This window comes from Arachis ipaensis, chromosome B10, assembly GCF_059453495.1.
Source record: "Arachis ipaensis isolate K30076 ecotype BB chromosome B10, ASM5945349v1, whole genome shotgun sequence".
In the NCBI taxonomy this organism is placed as follows: domain Eukaryota; kingdom Viridiplantae; phylum Streptophyta; class Magnoliopsida; order Fabales; family Fabaceae; genus Arachis; species Arachis ipaensis.
The window spans coordinates 122,328,714-122,341,860 of record NC_142435.1 but is presented as its reverse complement, the minus strand read 5'-3'; the positions used below and the strand labels follow the sequence as shown (position 1 = coordinate 122,341,860).

General features: G+C 36.4%; 3 protein-coding genes across 4 annotated transcripts; 2 read left to right on the top strand and 1 right to left on the bottom strand.

Moving 5' to 3' along the window:
* Nucleotides 1–345: 345 nt before the first annotated feature.
* On the bottom strand, nt 346–4,337 carry RR12 (response regulator 12). 2 transcript variants are annotated; one of them, XM_016325282.3, is made up of 6 exons: nt 3,431–4,337; nt 3,188–3,334; nt 2,497–2,895; nt 2,306–2,382; nt 985–2,202; nt 346–703 (listed from the first exon to the last, which is right to left on the bottom strand). In XM_016325282.3, the coding sequence occupies exons 1-6, from the start codon at nt 3,558–3,560 to the stop codon at nt 632–634; spliced, it is 2,043 nt and encodes a 680-aa protein (XP_016180768.2). In that variant the 5' UTR covers nt 3,561–4,337; the 3' UTR covers nt 346–631. The 2 variants fall into 2 exon arrangements, with proteins under 2 accessions (XP_016180768.2, XP_016180769.2); XM_016325283.3 differs by having other exon boundaries at nt 926–2,202; nt 3,431–4,303.
* Nucleotides 4,338–8,032: 3,695 nt separating this feature from the next.
* Nucleotides 8,033–8,569, top strand: LOC148581539 (uncharacterized protein At4g02000-like). The gene has a single exon (XM_088492475.1). It carries the CDS (start codon nt 8,033–8,035, stop codon nt 8,567–8,569), a length of 537 nt encoding a protein of 178 aa, XP_088348601.1.
* Nucleotides 8,570–9,503: 934 nt separating this feature from the next.
* LOC148581538 (uncharacterized) lies at nt 9,504–13,147 on the top strand. The gene is made up of 7 exons (XM_088492471.1): nt 9,504–9,729; nt 10,074–10,495; nt 11,007–11,222; nt 11,660–11,953; nt 12,002–12,193; nt 12,473–12,961; nt 13,079–13,147. The coding sequence occupies exons 1-7, from the start codon at nt 9,504–9,506 to the stop codon at nt 13,145–13,147; spliced, it is 1,908 nt and encodes a 635-aa protein (XP_088348597.1).

Here is a 13,147-nt window from a genome sequence, read left to right as displayed (position 1 = left end):
TGAACGAACCAACCTTGAGTTAGTTCTACAAAAGGATGAACATAGTGGAACGATTCGCGGGTACGGAATGTCAACAAACGCTGCAATAGTGCCTCGAGAGTCGAGAATGTCAACGATTTGTAAATGGCTGAGATTATGGCACATGGTGGAAATGTCACTCAGATCATATCACAACATTGGTAGCTATTGTTGTTATTGTCGGTAGGAAAACATTTCTTCTGTCATGTCAAAGTGTAACCATATTATCCGTATCTATCTTTTTTCTTTTTCTTTCCCTAATGATATGAATCCCATTTAGTTTAGCAGGCCAAAACCAAAACATATATATAGGGGAATTAACCCGTCTTTCTTGTCTTTAATTGTAATCATCATCTTATTCTTATTTATGGACCAATAACAAATCTTCTAGGAAATTTTCAACGACATGACCGACTCCATTAAGGCATATTGTCGGGAATGGACAACGACAACAGAAAGCCCTTAACAAAAAGAAAGAAACCTAAGACAAGTTACAGCCTACGGAAAGAAAGATACAAAGACAAAACTGTTTAAACATGATGACCGATAACCCCGTCACAATACGAAATTCACTAACAAGAATGGCATATATATGTACTTGTCAAACTTGCTCTCACATTGATATGCCACCAGAATAATTATCACAAATGAAGCCTCCATCCAATATTTTCATCTCATCTTGCTCCTGCATCACACCAACACCCACTGAATATGTCAGCATACTGGCAGTTAGTTATTCTTAGCCAAATTAATGAAATCCGTGGCACATTTTGATCTAACATTACAAATTAAGGGTATATTTAGTTAGGGGGTAAAAATGACTTGAAATTTGCATATATATGCTTTATAGGGAAACAAGAAGCAAAAGAAACAGAATATCACTAAGTCTCACGTAGGAAATACGAACCAAAAGCAAACTTCTATAGGGATCCTTCAATCTTCACTATAATGCATAGATGTTGTTACCTGTTTCATCATTGAACTGACCAAGTCTTCCAGGGAACCAACATTATTAGAGAAGTTACCCTGCTGAGACTTCTGCGGGTTCATGATATTCCCCTGATGCGGTTTCAATGAGGTCTCTTTCGCTAACTTTGTCATCGCATCGTGCTTCATTTGCAAGCTATCACCATAATTAAACTCCAAGTTTCTGTGTAAGGTTGAGTTTATTGTTGTGTGACCAACAGAACTCGAACCTGGGGCCACAGTGTTTATTGTGTTACAAACAGCATTTGAATGGTAGCTAGCATCTTCATTGCGATCATCCCAACCTTGAAATGGTGCATCACTATTGCTTACATGACCAGTTCTATTAGCTAAAATCACAGCTTGGGAGTGTGTATCTATCAACGAATTGTAGGACTGGTTAGGCAGCAAGGAGATGGATGAAGAAACACTCAGATTCCCTTCTTGCAAGGGTAATGAAGCCATGTTATCTGTAGCAGGTATTGCCGTCTGTCTAAAACTTTCGCTTGAAGGGTAAGAACCAGTCTGGATCCCAGATGATTGCACAGCACTAGACCAATTATCACTGTATCTACCTTGATCCAGCAAAGAGAACGGGAGTTCTGAATGTTGGGAAGGTACGGAAGAAGATAAGTTTTCGTATTCTAAAACCCCTTGTGTGTCTTGTGGCCGTGCTTCCAACATCAAGGCATTGCTTGAGCTACCAAGAAGCGGGGGATGCGCGCCGGATGCTACTCTTGATTGTGGATCCGGGAGTTTATTTGAGACAGGAAAATTTGTTTTAGCATCAATACCAGTGGTCAAGTTCTGAACAGGAATAACACCCTTATTGTGTTGCAATGGATCAAGCCCCATAGGCACCTGCATTCCATGAACACCATTCTGATTAACAGGAACAATGGATGACCGATACTTCAGCTGTTCAACAGTTGAGCTGTTTAGATTCTGTGATTGACCCAAGTGAAATGCTCCTGAAGAAGGGAATCCATGCACATTCAATCCAGCAGGAGTGTTCAATCTGGTAACCATCCCATTTGGCGGAAAGGACCTGAAAGCATTGTTAGGAAACTGTCCCGAGCCACTCAATGCTTGCAAATGTCCAACCCCACTCAGAGAACCCATTCTCAAGTAGGATGGATCTGCACTCCCTAGGGCCGCCACCATATTCGCCTGTTGGTTCGCTACACAGCTGATTCGTTTCAGATAAAGCCTATATTTCTACAGACAATGTGCAACCGGTAAATAGTATGCAAATGATGACAAGGTTCATGTTATATTAAACTATACCAAAAAAATAACAATAAAGGGCAACAGAAATTGCCTGGAGATGGCTCGCCACATTCTCCCGCGTCAGTTTTTCAACATTCATCAAATCAAGAATCTTCTTAGGTACAGCCTCTGCCAAGTAAACAACATTATTTCAGCAATGGGAAAATCATCATAATAATTCCCAACACGATAGTCATATCCTAATTGATGAAATGAGAATAAAATTATAGCTGAACAACATACTGTCAATGCCTAACTGATTAACAGCAGCAACAAACTTGCGGTGAAGCTCCACAGACCAAACAACACGAGGCTTCTTCTGGGCCGAAGGATCCTCATTGTCATGGCCATTATCTTGCTCCTCATCTTCTTCATCATCCTGATCCTTCCTTTTCTTATTCAGCTTCCCATTTTGTTCTGAATTTCCTGTTCCTGCTGAGCCTAGCACATTGCCGCCCTCCGAACTAGGCTTGTCGGAGTTCCTGGTTTTGTTCTTCTCCTTCGAATCAAACTTCTTTCTCCTAATCACATGCTGCCAAATGTTCTTGAGCTCTTCAATTCTCACAGGCTTTAGTAGATAATCACAAGCTCCATGAGAAATCCCCTTCATCACAAGCTTTGTATCACCATTTGCGGACAACACTATATTCAACAAACATTTCATACCCATCAAATGTTTGCCACACAATCACTCAAAAGCAATTGAAAATAACTTGAAACAGATTTTCAATTAAAGCTTGACCTCCTCATCTTAGTTTAATATTTGTCAAAAATTTAGAATGAAAAGGACTAACCCTGTTACACAATAAAACCAGAAAACCAAACCCTAATTATTGGCTTTTAATTTTGTAACTAATTGGATTGATAATCATATAAAATAGGGCAAGAATGAATTGGTGAAGATTGGCATTAAGACTAAGAAATCCCCACATACTTATGACAGGTAGGTCCATTTCCAGTCCCACAAGCTCAAGAAGCTTAAATCCATCCATGTCTGGCATGTGCACATCACTTATTACAAGGTCAAACTTGTTCTCTCTCAACAGCTTCAATGCCTTTATTGCTTGGCTAGTTGTGGTAACTGCAAGAACACCATCAACCACCCAATCTATCTGTTATTATTATGTGACAAAATCTAGTAGAACAAAGCAAGAATCAAAAGAAAAGAGAAGCTAACCATGATATTGACATCTTCTGAGAAGAGTTTCTAAAACCATTAGGCAAGTGGGGTCATCATCAACTGCAAGAACACGCATTCCTTTGGGGAACTGATCACTGCTATCATCAACACCATTCTCCATGGTCATGTTTTCTTCTTTCCTCTAACAAAACGAACCAGAGTTATCGATAAAGCTTCTTGCTTTTATGGATCTAGAACAAAATGGAGGAGAGGAGGGGAAACACTGGTCAAAAAGAATAAAAATTGGATTTTTATTGTTGAAGGAATAGGCATATAAGGAAAATAAGCGGGTGAGAACCAAAGACTAACAAAAAAAAGGAAACAAGTTAATAAAAAGGTTGGTGTCTTTTTGTGCATATATATGTGCCTGTGAATGTGTGTGAAGCTGTGGAATCAGAAAGTGAAAGAAACAGGTAACTATCTATGGAAAATTGGACTGTGTAACAATCATAGATAAATTCAAAATTTGATTATTATTATTATTATCATTAAGTATGATGAGAAGTTGATGAAAATGAAGATGAAGCTTCCATCCATCACTATGAAATTCATAAAATTTTATCAACTATCAAACAAGGAATCTAAATAATTAGTTACCTAATTTGTGCACATTAAACGTTATACTATATAATATTACCAAATATGATTCATATATTTATCTGGATTTAATTTCCTCAATTTACTCCTCAAATCTAATATTTCTCTTTTTTTCTCCTCAAATATTAATTACTAGCAGATGTTAAAACAGTTTAAATTATTATTATGAACAATATATAATGGTATTAGGCCCCATCTTCTTTCAACTTTGGCACAGGCATGTAGAAAGAATAGAGGGAAGTGGATGCTGATGATGATGCAAATATGCAATTCAAAGTTTGTGGTGCAGCCAAGGAATGAATGAGGCAAAAACCAGCGCGTGCTTGTCACGCGCTTAAACGTAAACTGGAAAAGTGGAGAACCGAATCCAATCAGAATATTTTCCCATTCGTTGGACACTGTTTGGATAGAAAATGACTTCTATAACTTGACTAACTTCTACTTACATTTGTTCTAATCTTTTATGTAAAATTATAGAAAGCAGAATAAATTCATTTTCTTACCTTTAAATGATTATTAGTATCATCACTTAAAATTGCATGTTAAATTGTTGAATTGATTTATTACTTTCCTCTTCTTTTTTTTTTTTTTAGTAAATTATCGTTTTTGTTCCAATGTTTGAGATAAGCCCTAAAATTGCCCCTAACGTCCTATTTAAGTCCCTAATATTTTAAAATTGACTCAATGTTGTCTTGCCGTTAGGATCCATTAACAGAATTGATGGCAGGACAAAATTGAGACGATTTTGAAACATTAGGGACTTAAATAGGACGAAAACGTTAGGAACAAAAACGATACATAAAAATAAATTTTAATTTAATTTTATCTTTCAATAATATTAATTTTTTACTTTACATAGTATTCAATTATTTTTTAATTACATATAAATAAATTACACTTAATCACATTACTTTCATTTTAAATAAATTTATTTTTTTTTATAATTTTAAAGAATTTTGATACATTAGAGACAAAAGGTATAATTTATATTTTATTGTATATATATATATATATATATATATATATATATATATATATATATTTTTTTTTGCAAGTTTATATACTAGTCATTCTACAAACATTTCATGATAACTAAATTTAAGAGTAAAATTATTTAAAAAAATTAATTTATTTAAAATGAAAGTAATATGATTAAGTATAATTTACTTAGATGTGATTAAAAAATAATTGAATACTATGTATAGTAATGATATTATTGAAGGATAAAATTTAAATTTATTTCTATGTATCATTTTTATCTCCAACGTTTTCGTTCTATTTAAGTCTTTAACGTTTCAAAATCGTCTCAATTCTGTTAACGGATCCCTAACGGCAGAACAACATCAAGTCAGTTTTGAAACGTTAGAGACTTACATAAGACGATTGAAATGTTAAAAATAACTTTAGAACTTATCCCAAACATTAGGGACAAAAACAATACTTTACTCTTTTTATTTATTTATTTATTTTTTTAATTTTTTTATATTTTAAAATTTGACATGATAATGATTAATTCGTCTTGGACCTAATTCGCGATATTTACTTAAATGAACAAGTTAACAAAAACTAGTCCAAATTAATTTTTTTTTTCCATTCTAAAAGCTAAAAGAATGTCCTTGTAATTAAAATTTTGAAAGTTAGTACTAATATATAAGATCCTGTCATAAACAGTGACCAGATTAGGATCAACACTCAATAGGGTCGACAAATGTTTTTTCATTTTTTCTTCTTTGAAGTTGATATAGTATTTTTTTTTTTTTACACGACTTGTATTTTGGTCAAAGTTACAAACCTTCAGGAAATGCTAAAACCGAACATAGCTTTCTTTCAAAATCGTTGTTAATTATAAATGGAGTTGTGAATGACCTTTTTATCTATTTATAATTAATAATTTATTCACGTGAAAAACACTTGTCTGCCTGCGCCTACATATATCATAGACATAGACAACAACATCATCTTTTAAAGAGGGGAGGGTTTGGTGGAATTAGAGAGATAGATTATAATAGATAATGACTTATCAAATAATAATGATGATAATCTCATTAGTGAAAATAATAATAAATAATAAACAACGCTTCTTAATACTGTCTAAACGAGTCATCTTTTAGTTGAATGCCGACTCCACTATGATGTTTGATTTTATTTTATTTTTTTCTTTGTCCCTTGAAGTGCATAGAAAGGTACTTTAGCATGTGGTTTTGAGATACGATTTCAAAACCTATATGAATGATAGATAGATACCAAAAAACATATTTAATTTAGTAATGGGCCAAAATAATAATATATAACATGTAAACACAATTAGAAGTAAAGTTATGCTGGATCATTAGAAGATTAATTCATAAAATTATCTATCCTGCTTGATTGAAGACAACTATATATAAAATCGTTATTATTAGTATGTTTTTTAATTAATTAATAGACGTAGAAGGGGGGACATTATAAGAAATAGCAGATCGTATAACTAAAGATAACGACAACCTTAATGAGCTGGCCATAAGAAATTGCTTAAGCCTTTTTAATTAACCAGAGTCTCCACTATCCATTAATTAACATCTTAATTATGTACACCATTACTACGGTCTTTTTCATCGAAACCATTTATCAGATAAACTGCTATAGCAATAACAAACCAATCATAGATTATTTTTACTTAGATAATGGAAAATTTCATCATCAGCTAGATATAAAGTTGTCATTTTATTTTTATTTTTTACTATATTTCCACCTAACCTTGGAGCAGAGATCTTACAAATATATGTTAGTTAATAAGGTTATGATTAAAAATTATATTCCTAGGTAGCTGGAAGTAGCAAAACATATTGAAGAATCACACGACAAGAAGAATAGTGACACATAGAGAAGATGATTGAAAAGAAAGTTGTTGCTTAATACCTTGGAGTTGGCTCATGAAATCACATGTTCAAAGATCCTACGTATCATGAAGCCTCCATACACTACTCCCTATTGGCTATTGGGATTATATAAATTATTATGATTATTCAAAGATGCATCATTGGCTACACAAATAGTATTATTAAAAATAAATAACCTGATTTAATAACCATATCTCAAAGATTCATACATCCTTCGGATTCCTTGCTTTTCCAAAGCACATGACTTCCTCAGTTCCTCCCTTTGCCTTTAATTTCTCTCTAGTTTTTTAAAATTTAATTATTCATTGTTTATGGGCCTTGTTAATTGAAGACAGGACAGTGCAAATGAGTTAATGGCCTTGTCAAATAAAAAAAAAGGGTTTACTGAATGGCCCTTTCTATTCTACGGTTTTGTAGTCATAGACTCATAGGCTTCATAGCCAATACTTTCAGGGACGGTTTTCTTTTTTCTAACGTTAGTTGGGTTTTATTTTATTTTTTCTGACGATGTAAATAGATCTCTTTCTTTCGTGAATAGGACTCATTAAATCCAAAAATGCCAAATTACAAATATTTGGGGTGCATCTTCTATCTACACAACATTTGGATTGGTAAATAAGAATTGAGTCAATTCACTACTCCTCTTCACATGAAAAAAGTCACTGATCTTGGCTACTATTAAACAATCAAAGAGAATGACCAAAAAAAAAAAAAAAATCAAAGATAAAAGTTCCCAAAATAACTACTATAACTTCTCTGTAACTTGAGACTTTCTATGGCTTTCACATTATGACTTTCTAGAATAATTAAAAAAAAAAATAAAAGTTCCCAAAATAACTACTATAACTTTTCTGTGACTTGAGACTTTCTATGGCTTTCACATTATGACTTTCTAGGATAATTAAAAAAAAAAAACATTCTTTGTCCTTTTGGAGGCCCATTAAGCAAGCTAAGGGTTCAACCTCATGACTTTACGAAACCGCCTTCTTTCTCTCATGGAGAACTCTTCTCTCATATGGAGTGTTTCCCTGAATTAACAGCTTTGTGCTTACTTGTTTATTGTTCACCCCTTTGTGCAAACTTGTCTTTTTAGCTTCTTTCTCTTTTTATCACAATACTACATATGGCCTGCCATGAGGAGCAATCTATCGAAGGCAAAGTTATTTCCATCAACCCTCATGAGGACGACAGTTTTGCTGCAGAAAATTTTAATTTGGTAGGAAAGTTTCTCTCGGACAAAGAAGTTACCTTTAACACCTGCAGAGCAACTCTTCTGGGAATTTGGGGCCATCCGGAAGGAGTAGCCATTTCTGATGTTGGCAGAAACAAACTGCTCATCAGCTTTAAAGATGTGCGGAAAGGGATCCAAATACGGAATGGAGAGCCCTGGAGCGTTCGTGGACATATTCTTAATCTGCAGATATGGAACGGACGAGATTCAGTCTATGAAGTGGATCACAGGTATATGGAGTTATGGGTACAAATACATGGACTTCCACTCAATTATATAACAAGGAAAACAGCAGAAATTATTGGTAACAAAATAGGAACTGTGATGGAAACAGAAAATCCCAGATTAAATGATACACTACAGAGAACGTTCTTGAGAGTGAGGGTAACAATGAACATCACCAATCCTCTGCAACTGGTTTCTGGTTAGCGACACAGAATCATCAAACTCTTTGGGTGGACTTCAAGTATGAGAGGATACAGGACAGTTATTGTCTGAATTGTGGAATCCTAGGTCATACCAAGAAGGAATATAGGAGCCAGCTGGGACCACATGCAACCAAGGTATGGGCTGGGTTTAGGAGTTAATCGAGCTAGGGCCATCTCAGCCAAGGGGAAAGAGTAGGGTGAGAAGGAAATTAACAGGGAATGGACTGAGGCTAAACAGGATTGTGAGGGGGAGCGCGCCAGAATGGAGCATATGAAGGAGCATTCGGACGAAGAGAGTAGTACGGGCAGGGGACTACAAACAGGGCCTCTGAGAAATCTCAATGCAAATTCTGATCAACAGACGGCGTTAGGTGGGGAAAGCCAGGGATCTTGGCTGCATGTTGAAGCAGACGAAGCTTTGAGAAAGGGTGACAAATCTGCAAACACTAGAACTGACATCAGAAAAGGTTATGATAAGCTCCAAGAGATAGGTGAAGTTAGTTGTGCATTTAGGCTCAATGCCACGTTTTCTATAGAGCAGGAGGCCTCTGGACCTTTTCATTCTCAGATTATTCATAAGGGGCGTCAGGAGCATCTTGAGGTTGGGGAGAACGAGGAGTGCCAACCTTTTGGTAACAGAACAAGGCTGAATGAGGGACGTTTGGATGAGCCCAAGCAGATGGAGGATTGTTTTCAGTGCCAACAAGTAGAGGATGATGCTTGGGGGAATCCCAAAAAGCTAACAATTAGCGAAGAATTAGAGAATCTTTTTGGCAAGAAAGAAGCCCAAACTAAGCATCATGACAATGCGGAAATCAGCAAGCAATCTGAGATGGAGGCACGAATTGTTAGGCATGGCGCAGGACTGGAGCTACAGAGATAAACCAAAAATGAAGAGAATCGTTACTGCAGCCGGTAGAACCATGATTCAGTGAATGGATAATGGGCAGGAGTATTACGTCAAACTAGCTGAGGAGCAGCAACAAATGGAAGAGGAGACTGCTGCTGGGTCAGAGCAGAGGAACGATAGTCAACATGTGTTGGAGCTGGCTTTTGATATGGGGCTGAATCTGAACTCTAAAAGGTCAAGGGATACAAGCAGCCTAGCAGTCTATGTAGACAAGTTCGAGAATTATGAACAGCTAAGAATGGAGAAATCAGGTAAGAAGTTCAAATATGTTGCTGGATCAGTTATGGCTGAAAAGGCGGGCCTTATCACGCCCCACCAGCAGCCATGATTGTTGTCAGCTGGAACTGTCGTGGAATTGTGGCCCCATTGACAGTGTCTGAATTAAGAAGTATTTGTAAATCTCTCAGGCCGTCTGTTTTGTTTCTTATGGAGACTAAAGCTAGTAATCTTAGCTATGTTAGGACTAGGAGAAAGTTAGGTTTTGATAATATATTTTGTGTCGAGTCCCGGGGGTTGTCCGGAGGGCTCTGTCTTTTTTGGAAAAGTAATAATATAATTATTAATGTTTATGCTTGGTGTGAAAACTTTATTAAAGCTCAGATAAGCACTGTTAATAATAATGTTTGGGAGGGAATTTTTGTCTATGGCCATCCTGATTTTAAGAGAAGAAATGAGTTATGGAATGAGTTAACTTGTGTAGATAATAATCTGCATGTGCCGAGGGCTTTTATTGGGGAATTTAATGATGTAATTGCTCAGCATGAGAAAGTGGGGTTGCATCCAAAGCCGACTAGTCAGATTGACATTTTCAGGCGTTTTGTAGATAAGAATGCTCTCATGGACTTCGAGTTACAAGGGACTAAATTCACATGGTTTAGTAACCCAAGGAATGGTTTTGTTACTAAAGAAAGGATAGATAGAGTACTTGCTAATTGGGAATGGCGAAGAGCTTTCCAACATGCCACCATTTCAGCTTTACCAGCTATGAGCTCTGATTATACGCCTTTAGTTCTCAATGTTACACCCAAGGGAATAAGGAGAAGATGCTTTTAAATTTGAGGCCTTTTGGGCTGATCATGCTGATTGTGGTAATATCATAAGGAGAGGATGGAATAGTGTTTGTAATAGTACGGTTGATTATTGGACAAATTTAACTCGAAGGATGAATAGTTGTAAGCAAGAATTGGTCAAATGGAGCAAGATTAATTTTAAGAGGGCTGATGTCGAAATACAAAAACAAATGCATAGCCTTAAGCTAGCAGAGGAAAGAGAATACTCCGATACTTAGCAACAGGAAATTAGTAATTTGAAAATGGATATTGTTAGATTATGGAAGCAGGAGGAAAAGTATTGGGGTCAGAGATCTAGAGTGAAATGGCTGAAGTTTGGCGACAAGAATACTGCTTTTTTCCATGCTTCTACCATCCAACGAAGGGACAGGAATAGGATTGAGAGATTAAAGGATACTAGTGGAGAATGAGTATGTGGTGAGAATGAGATACTTAAGCTGGCTGTTCTTCATTTTCAGAATCTTTTTAAAGCTTTCGACAACCTTGTTATGTCTGAATGCATTAGCAAAATCCCTATTAGAGTGACTGAAGTTATGAATCGAGAGCTAATGAAAGAGGTTTCTGATCAGGAAATCAAAGAAGCTACTTTCAGCCTTAGAAGTCTTAAGACATCGGGTCCAGATGGATTAAATGGCATTTTTTTCCAAAAGCATTGGGCAATTATTGAGAAAGAGGTTTGTGAAGTTGTTAAGCATTTCTTTCAGGAAGGGGTCCTACTAAGTAGCATCGGAGATACTATTATAGTTTTGGTTCCTAAGACTAATTACCCAGAAACTTTTAATCAGCTTCGACCGATTAGCTGTTGTAACTTTATATATAAGATCATTTCTAAGGTGTTGGTTATTAGGCTTAGAAGAATAATAGATGCGATTGTTTCACCTATCCAGAGTGCTTTTGTGGGGGACGTCTCATTCAGGATAACATGGTAATAGTGCAGGAAATGTTTCATGCTTTAAATAAAAAAGGGCAGCATGCTTCCAGGAATTTAGCCGTTAAGATTGATATGAATAAAGCCTATGACAGGGTTGAATGGTCATTCCTAGAAGCAACTCTAAAAGCTTTTGGGTTTAATCTGCACTGGGTTAAGTTGATTATGATATGTGTATCGCAGGTTTCTTATAAAATTAAAATCAATGGTGTTTTGTCAAGAAGTTTTGTGCCGCAGAGGGGGCTAAGGCAGGGAGACCCCCTTTCGCCATACTTGTTTATCATAGCAGCTGAAGTTTTTACTATTCTTATGGACAAGGCTAAAGACGAGGGTAGAATCTCTGGTGTTAGAATTGCTCCCACTGCTCTAGCCATTTCTCATCTCCTCTTTGCCGATGATTGCATTATCTTCTCGAATGATAGTGAGGAGGAAGTTTATCAGCTCATTACTGTTTTAAATATGTATACAGAAGCCTTGGTACAATGAATAAATGTTGACAAGTTTGGGATTATGTTCGGCAATCAGGTTCCGATCAGGAATAGAGTAGAAATAGAAGAGATCTTAGGGTTGCCTGTTTGGGATCAACCAGGTAAGTACCTTGGTCTTCCGGCTCAGTGGGGCAGATCTAAGAATAAAGCTCTGAGGTGGATTGAGGAGCGAGTGTCTGATAAGCTTTGCGGTTGGAAAGAAAAACTTCTTTCTCAGTCTGGGAGGGAGGTTCTCATCAAATCGGTTATTCAAGCGATACCTGCCTATGCTATGAATGTCGTCCTCTTTCCTAAAGGTTTTTGTCACCGCCTTTGTCAGAAAGTGGCTAAATTTTGGTGGGCCTCTACTGGTAAGGATAGGGGTATCCATTTGAGGAATTAGGATAAAATTTGTGCTAGCAAAAGGGATGGAGGAATTGGTTTTAAGGATTTTTATAGTCAAAATTTAGCACACTTGGCAAAACAAGCATGGAGAGTTTTCGAATGCCTTAATGCGGTCTGGGTTCAGGTGCTTAAGGCTGTCTATTTTTCGAATGAGGATTTTAAAGTAACTAAGGCAAGAAAGGGAGCATCTTGGATCTGGAAAAGTATTGTGCATGGTAAGGATTTTCTTTTGAGAAATGGGAGATGGTTGATTGGGAATGGAAAAAAAGTGAGAATCTTGGATGATAATTGGATATTAAACATGAAGAAGAGTCCTGTTGTTATAAATGATGATGTCACGTTTGTAAAGGAGCTAATTAGTGAAGGACAGGGGTGGAATATAAGCGAGTTAAGGAAATATTTTGATGGAGATGCTGTTGGGAAGATCATTAGAACCCCGGTGAGTGTTATTGGCATAGAAGACAAACTTAGTTGGCCTCTTAAACCAGATGGAAAGTACACTATCAAAACGGGATATCATGCTACCAGGAAAGAGCAGCATCTTGATAATAACAATAGCCCATCAACTAGTGATGACTTCAAGGACTTATGGAGAGACATTTGGAAATTAAGAGTGCCTTAAAAGATCAGAACCTTTCTATGGCGGGACTCGCATAACATTTTACCGGTCTTCCAAAATCTTTATAATAAAAAAATCTCTAACACTCCTATCTGTCCTATTTGTTTGCAGGAACCAGAGTCCACTGAGCATGCGCTGCTGCTCTGCCCTTGGACAAGGGCTGCGTGGTTTGGAGCCTAA